The sequence below is a fragment of the Prinia subflava genome, chromosome 25 (assembly GCF_021018805.1).
Source record: "Prinia subflava isolate CZ2003 ecotype Zambia chromosome 25, Cam_Psub_1.2, whole genome shotgun sequence".
In the NCBI taxonomy this organism is placed as follows: domain Eukaryota; kingdom Metazoa; phylum Chordata; class Aves; order Passeriformes; family Cisticolidae; genus Prinia; species Prinia subflava.
Window position 1 is genome coordinate 6,011,738 of NC_086271.1, and position 8,580 is coordinate 6,020,317.

General features: G+C 42.5%; 1 protein-coding gene across 2 annotated transcripts in view; it reads right to left on the reverse strand.

The window, feature by feature from the left end:
• LOC134562003 (TBC1 domain family member 23-like) overlaps positions 1-7,057 on the reverse strand; it is a 31,727-nt gene extending 24,670 nt beyond the window's left edge. For both annotated transcript variants that reach the window (XM_063419423.1, XM_063419422.1), the window contains exons 1-2: positions 6,901-7,057; positions 73-184 (exon numbers count right to left, since the gene is read on the reverse strand). In XM_063419423.1, the coding sequence (XP_063275493.1) occupies positions 73-184; positions 6,901-6,941 (153 nt within the window). In that variant the 5' untranslated portion in view covers positions 6,942-7,057. The remainder of the gene's footprint in view (positions 1-72; positions 185-6,900) is intronic.
• Between the last annotated feature and the right edge of the window lie 1,523 nt (positions 7,058-8,580).

Below are 8,580 nucleotides of genomic sequence, written 5' to 3' on the forward strand. Positions count from 1 at the left end.
AATTAAATCTTTTACCTCAAATGAAATACAACTTCTAGTGTTTCCTGCTTCTTGATTTAAGCTCATATTTACCTTCCAGACTTTGGCCCTTAGATCAGCGGGCAATTGCCTTCCTTGGATGATGTTTCTCACAGTTTCAAGATCACAACCTCCTTCTTCTAGAGCGTCTGCAAGATCTTTTATCCTAAAATAATGAAACATAATTTAAAAAATCAATTATACTATTTTTCAATGTTTATGTAGACTGAAGGCTACTGTCAGGCAAATCCAACACATATGCAAAGGTATAAGACAACTTGAAAATTACTAAAAACAAATGCTTGCAAAATGTTATTTTTTCCTCTACTTTAAGGTTGCTTGTAACTCCATTTAACTTACATAAAAGAAAAAAGAAATTTGCTTTTTTGTTTTCATTAAGTGACAATGTTGTAAAACGTATCATAAAAATGCAAATACAATTGCAGTTTACAACTTTCAATTTCAATAAGTTTTCACACACACACAAAGCAAACATTGCACCTAAATTAGACAGTGGAGTTATTTTAAATAAAATATTAGATGTCCTAGAAAACAGAACACTTATTTCCAAGGTTTAGAACAGTCAGCTTTTAACCTCACCTTTCCCCAAAATGGGAAAAATCCTTTTAGTCAAACTCAAATTTTTATATAGTTCCAGTATTTTAAGTGTGGACATATGCACAAGTCTGAATTAAAACATACAAAAACGTTAACATAGAAAGCAGAAAAATACACAAGCTGACAAGGCAAACATTAATGACGACTGCTGTAGTAAGACAACAAAAGTTCCCAAGCATTATAGATAAGAAGGAACTCAGCATTCAGGAATGATTACTTTACAATCTCTCTGACAGCTTCTGCAGCCTGGTTCAATGTTTCCATGCTGTCAGCAATGGGAGAACCACATCTGATGATTTCAGGATTTCAGTAACATGTAGCAGAGCAGTGGCAAAACAGGTTCACTGGAAAAATAGCAATGGCAGTGACACATAGGCCCCACAGGCAAAACTTCTCCCTTGCTATATCCTCTTAATTCTTCTCTACTTGCTCTGACATCTGCCTTAAGAAAAGCTTTGCTTCAGATACCTAGTGAATTAAACACATCCAGGAGGTTTACAGCCAGAGCAAAACAAAGAACAGGGTTGTTTCTCCAGATATTCACGTGGGAAGATGCATTCTTGGTGAATAACACATCTATTTATAGACATGCAGTAACAGATGTTGAACTGTTATCAGTACAATCTCTATTACTCCATGCCTACCATGTAGTCAATTCAAATAGCCACAGAAAAAGAATGTCAGCTGTTGAACTCCTGGCTACTTAAATTTCCATTTATTCACAACTAACTCCTTCACGTAAAGGTTCACAAGCTTGGTCTCCTGAAAACTTCAAACACACATTGCTGATTTTCTAAATAACATCCTTTTGCACAAATAGATTAGAATCTTAGACCTTGAAGAAAGTATGCAGATATTTGGCTAGCTTTACTCAAGCCTTCTTGAAATATTTACAGGTCTGAAGAATAAGCATTTCCCTTGCTTTGTACCAGCCAGTTTCTTTGTCACTACTTTTTGGTTTGCATTTTAAATCATATTTCAAGTATACACTGGGGTACAACTCTATTTTCTTCAAGTAATTTTGTAAATTTGGATGAAAGAAAACATAGATTACAAAGAGACTGACTTGCCTTATTTTCTCACATTTTTAATATTACAAAAAAAAAAAAAAAAAAAAAAAAAAAAAAAAAAAAAAAGAAATCCCGAAGTCTGTTTTGTATAGGGATACAGGTTGCACAGGTTGGCAATCCCTTCCTCCAGGCAGAAATGGAGGGAAAACAGAATATGGAAGCACACTTGCACTTCCATCACCTATCCTGTTGTCCAGTTGTGTACATAATGGTCAATGCCTGCAAAGTTAAATTAATGGATCGGTTAGCACTGAATAAATTCAATTATTTCCAGGACATCTACACAAAGAGACCTCCTAGCTCTCAGCAGAACTGCATGAACTCTAGGATGATCTAGCTTCAACAGAAGCCAACATCAAACACCAGCTGGAGAGAATGAGGTGCACTTCAACATATTGCACGTTTCTGTGAACACTGTGTATGAAAAACAGACTAGAGAGCAACAGCCAGGCCTTGAATTACAGCACACAAAACATAACCAGCTGATACAACTATATCCAAGAATTACACAGGTATGTGGAAATGAATGCAACAGCTGTGTACAAGTTCCATTTCTAGTAGAAAGGTCCTAAATTGCAAAACTTTAACTTTGTTTCTATGTCACCCAAAGAAACTCTTTTGAGAATAAAAAAGTAATTTTTAATTGAAACAACACTTAAAACTACATCTACACTAATTACAGAATCACCTGGCAAAGAATGTTTCACAAACCCACAAGTACTAATTCTAGCAGTTACTAGTACCCAGCATTCCAAAAGCTGTGCATGGGTTAACACCGAGTTCAGCGTGGTATCTGCAAATGTTTGCTGCTTCTGCTTGACAATATACTAAACATTTGCAGAAACTTCTTCCACGTGCTGTCACCCTCACTTTCTATACTGTAAAGGTGAGAGGCAAATGCCTCACAAAGCAAGACACTGACATGCCCATCTGCCACACGAAGAGATGGGATGCATTACCAACAAGGAGTTAAATGAAATAGTGGGGGGAAAAATACTTTGTTCTGCTGTGATTCAATTAGGTGCTCATTTCCTCCATCAAGTGCAAGATTGCTCACAGGCTGTAAGTAAGGACTTTTCAAAGATTAAGTAAATTCTTCGCTAATAAACTTTTATTCAGGCTAGCTTGCAAAGTACAAAACATGAAAGTGACTTCAACACTTAAACACGTGTCCACTTGCTGTTTTACCTCATTTCTCTCCGTTGTTTTATAAATATTCCAGTAAACCCCTAGCAATCTGGATCCTTGTCTTTCATGAGTGAAGAGCAGCTATAAAGTCTTCTGTTCACATGGACAGCTATGACACTTATTTTGAACAGAAAGCAGCACTTCTCCCTAGGGGCAAACTCCTCCAACCCGAACATCTGCACTTTCTGCTCTGCCATGGCTTCAGTGCCTGTTCCTAGGTGCTACTCAAAATTTTGGTTAGATGTGTAGAATTCCAGAATTCTACACTCGAGCCATGGCCTGACAGGTAAATTCCCACATGATACACTGTTCAAAATGTCAAAATACGTAATGTTCCTATTAGTGTATCTGCAGTACATCTCCACACTTACAGAAGGATCTCTTACATTCATGCCAGTCTGGTGACATACTATAATCAGTAAGTAGCTATCTTCACAGATATTAAACAGGACCTTTTTAAACTTAAGATGTGTCAAGTGGTGGCAAGAAAAATTGATCAACTGTTGGGAATTCAGCTTAAGCCACTTTTTCTAAGTATTACTTGTATATGACTGAGATACCTGGTAATCATCACTCATAAATACTAGTGAAGGGAATGTGAACAGCAGGAAAGATAATAGTAAGTGATCAATAAACTCCATAAAGTGTTAAGAATATTACAATCAATTTCATACTTTTATAGAAGTTATTACTAGAAGCTATTACTATAGAAGCCATTATACTTTTAATTCAGGATTTTCCTGACTACCAGGAAAAAGCCTCAACAAGAGCCATATTGAATTGAAATTAATGAGTGTTTGTTCTCTATTGAAAACAAACAAACAAAAATCAATCCCTCACATTTGCTTCAAAATAGCCATTGTACCCAGCACACCACTGAACCATCTATTATTCTCCTACAGAATTTTGGAAAAAAACAATTCCCTGACATTTTTTCTTCGATTTCATGCTTAACTGGAAAGGATTGTTCTTGTTCATGGGCTTTCAGAAGAAATACCACAGCTCCAAGGTCTAATTAGCCAGATTGTGAGAATGGGAAAGATATATGGAAACCAGATTTGTCCCCCTGTTGTCTTAGGCAGTTGCAGTGCATTTTGGGTCCCTTAAGATGGGTTATTCCAATGCAACGTTAAACACACAGGAACAATTCCATCTGTGGTTACAGTTATATTTAGTTACTTCAGGTCCTGATTTTCCAAGTACAGATCTTAAAAATTACTACTTGAGCAAGTTTCCTGAAGCTTGAGTATTAAACAAACACTTGCAAAAAGGTTTTAGAAATTAATTCATAACCATTAATCTGTTTGAAAACCTGAACAAGAAAAATAAGGTCCAAATCATCGATTTCCTTGATAAATGAAGAGAGAAAAATCTATAACTTCCAATTACAAACATTTTAACTAATAACAGACCATCTTATTTGTGTCTATACAATCTACTGACTAGATGTACTCATCAACTGAAATTATGAGGAAAATAAACAAATAAGCAGACTGAAAAAAAAAGAAACAAAGAACACTTCACAGCAGCTTGAAAGTAGCCTGCCTCCTTTGTGTTTCACAGCATTCTTACCTTTGGACAGATATGTCTTCCAGAACAAAATTGTGCTGGCAATTTCCCAAATTAGCTTTTGAGTATATGCCAAATAGCTCAAAAGAAACATTTAGCAAACAAGGTCTATCCGGTTTTGCTCATTTTTAAATCAAAACTGTTGACAACAATTTCCTGTACCTACTGAAGAGAAAAAAATTACACTCTCATCTTTCTCTATACAAAAGTTTGGGGTAGTGGTGATGCTGGGTTTTCTTCTTAATTTTATTTTGTTGTGCAGTGGCGAAGTACCCTGGGTTTTGTTGCGCAAAACACCAAGCAGTCAGTACACACATTGAAGGGTTTAATTAATAATTAGTTTGTGACACCCTCACCCAAACCCCTTACACCAGCACTGCATGACAAGTTAACACAGGGAAAACAAACAGGGAATTTTATGTTAGCAAGCATAGATCCACATCTGGATTCTACACACTCAAGGTGCTGCAACAGCCTCTGAACACAAAATTCCATCTGCCTTTTAATCCTCCTAAGGAAGTGAAGAGAGGACACGGAACCAGCACTGCCAGTTTTGCTCCTAATAGGCTCAGGCATACATATGGATCATTATATGTTTGGGTATTTTTTAGATTTGAAATCCTATATACTTCAAAATACGATAGTGTAGTAATTTACACCAAAAAGCTCTTTCAATAACAACTGTTCACAGCATTGAAACATGAATACAAGACAACACTTATGGATAAATGAAAAAGCAAATACTCCACTGAAACTGGATACAAACAAAAAACAGAACAGGAAAACAAACCCAAAATGCCATGTAAAGTTTCTAAGCAGGCAATAAGGAATGCAACATTGTCACTCACAGCACACAGCTCTAGTAACAGGATGCACTGTCACCTATTAATGTAGCATTTAATCATAAAACTCTTTAACTGTTCCCATAAAGCCTTAAATCGGTTTTAACAAATGCCTTCAAGTTTGCATTTTCTAGTACCATCAGCATATTAAATTCACTCTAGTTTTGAAGCTGCCAATCAGAATATCAACAATGCAGGCTGTGCCTTGAAATGTGTCTGGAAACACACTTGTTCTCATCCTTAACAGAAATTCTGGAGAAGTTTTGTGATCTGGGAGACACCAATATTATTCTAATATTAGTAATGGAAGTCATCTGAAGTATTTTTTCCAGATGTATTTGAAGTATGTCTCTTATTCAGTGACCAGGATTATATTTCAAAGTGTCAAGAGTGCACTGTCAGTGAGTCCATCCTCGTATTTGTAATTATAGGGCCCAACAGTCAGGCCTGTATTTAGAAATAATGTCTATGCAACACTGTGCTTATAGAAGTAGCTTTATAAATTTTGAGGCTGTAACTAAAAGTAAAAAAAAACAAACCAAAAAACAACAAGAATAAAAAATGACACCAACTAACTTTCATTTTCTAGTTAAACATACTCAGTTGTTTTAACCAAGAGCTGTATTTGTAGAACCAACCTAGACCAAGAAGAGGTTCCACCTACACCTGTGTGTGTGTTCTGGCTTCTTTACAGTGAGATAACTAAGCACAAAGAAGCTAGGCTCAGTCTGCAGCAAACTCTGAATCTGCCACACCAAATAGAGCCTAAAAGCAAAAACATCAGCTTGGAAGTGATCATAGAAAGCAGCTCTGTAAAGTGACTGCTTGAAAAGCATATACGTGGAGAGGACAAAGAGCAATGGTGTGGCACAGAGCCACAGAAGGAAATCACATGCAATGCAGAAGCGCAAAGACAAAAACAAAGTGAAGGCGCAAATGGATGTGCTGGATGCAGTAAGAATAGTTTCAGTGTTTAAACACAGTGTTTATTTAAGCCTCGGCAATCCTGAGTCAAGACACATGCAACAAATACTAAAATCACATCGCTGTTACCATCAAAATGATCCTATACACGCTCCAGAAATAGTCTCTATTCTTGTCCTAGAGGTTCAACGTAAAATCCATTATAAGAAATAGCTGTGCTAAAGGAGGGTGCAAAATCATTCAGAAAACGAGGCAGGACCCACTGCTGTCACCTGTTCCTGGGACCAAGCACGCAGCGAAAGGGAAAGCTGAACTGAACAAAGCAACTCCACTCCAGGCAGACTCCTGGAGCAGCTCCTACCGCATATTAAAGCTGTCATTTAAACTGGAGCGACCGCCTGGCTCCAGGCTGGGCACGGCCCTCGTTTTGTGTCTCGCCCGTGTTTTGACGGGCCCCCTCCTCTCTGGGGCGCCGGAGCCGCCGAGCAGCGCCGGCGTTTGCGGGGGGCTCCGGGCGGGCTCCCAGCGCGACCCCGCACACGCCCCGAGCGCGGCGGCTCCCGGGGGGAGAGCGGCGGCGGGCAGGGCGCTCCGGCCTCGCTCCCCTCGTCCCCGCTGCAGAGGGGAGGGAGGCGAGCGGGAGGGAGGGCGCCCACACCCCCATAACTCACCAGCTGCCCGGCGGCGGCGGCGCCTCTTCCCCTTCCGCCATAGCTGTTGACGTGCCCGCTCGCCCGGCCGTAAAGCGCGCTCGGGAGGCGTTTCCTCGCCGAGGCCGCTCCTCCCGAAGCCTGTCCCTTTCCCGAAGCCTGTCCCCTCCTCCAAGCCTGTCCCTTCCCCGGCTCCTGTCCCCTCCCCGAAGCCCGTCCCCGCCTCCCCGCGCCGCCGGGCTGAGGGCGCGGGCCGCAAAGCGCGGAAGCCTGGCACGGGCGGAGGGCGGGGGCGGTGTCTGAGGGGGCGCCCGCGCAGCGCCCCTGCAGCAGGGCAGGGGAGGCGCGCTGTCGGAGTTTTGAATGTTTTCGGTTTTCGTAGAGCTGAACTGCTTTGCCACATGTAGGCTTGATCATTAAGTGACTTCCCCCATGGTGTTTAATGTACTACAGATTGGACGTACTCCGCGAGTCGGGAAAATCCACAAATTTCACGCCGTTTCCGAGGGCTAAAAATCTCTTGGTGATGTCCATTAACAATCCTGGGCATAACAACACTAATGCTCTCTGTCATGCACGTTCCTTACCCACCTGTATCCTCAAAGGGGGAAAAAATAGGGTATACTTCAATGGAAGTTGAGAAAAATCACTGGGGCTGGCTGTACACGGAATAACAGTGCCGCCTTACGAGGAACTGCAGTCCTTACACTGGGCTGTGCCACTCCCCCGCCGTGGCTCGGGACGCGCTCAGCAGGTGAGGCCCGGGCTGGGAGCGGGGAGAGACACCCGGTGGGGACGCGCATCCCGAGGGAACTGCACCCTCTGCAGGCGCCCAGCTGCTCCTCGGAAAAGATTACGTGAATTACCTCAACCAAGAAAGTGGGTGTTTTACGGTACGAACCCGGGTTGAGGCAATTAAGTGAATGCTGTGAAGAACGGGATAATAGTTTTAATACCTTTCTTGTTTCTCTCACTTCTATATTTTCCACTAAAAAAAGAAAGAAAGGAAAAAAAAATCAGAATGCCTTTGAAAGCCTCCTTCTCTTTCAGAGGACTGTCGTGTGACTGTCAATGTCAGCTGCCGTGGCTGCGGCCGTGCCCCGGGCAGCGCCGCCCCGCCCGCCCGGCAGCGCGGGCAGCCCGGCCCGGCCCGGCGCGGCGCGGCCCCGCGGCAGTGCGCAGGCGCGGCGGCGGCGGCATGGGCGACACGCTGGAGGAGCCGTGGTGGGACAGCGAGCCCGCGGCGGGCGGCACTCCAGGCACTCCAGGTACTCCTGGAGCTCCCTCCTCACCCTGGGGTTGAAGCGTTTCGCCTGAGAGCCTGCCCCCCACCCTCCTTTCCTGCCCTCCACCCTCCTTTCCTGCCCTCCTTCCTTTCCGTTGGATTTGGGTGGGTTTTTTTTCCACTTCCACCCTCCGCCTTTCCCTCCTCTGCTTTTAATTTACTTCTCCAGGTTTTCCACTCTCGGTTTTTTTCCCCCCCGTTCCTGCTTTTCCCTGCTTGCTACCGAGGGCGGGTTTGTTTGTAAGCAGAATCTCTGCAGCGAGGTGATGTCCAGTCTCTGATCAGAGCCCTGGGGCAGATGATGGAGCGGCAAACGAAAATACCAAACCCTAGGTAACGACAGGAACCCACCTAACACAAATTTATGCAAAGTTTAAAAAGCGGGGCGACGGGAATGGGAAAACCTCTTGCTTTGA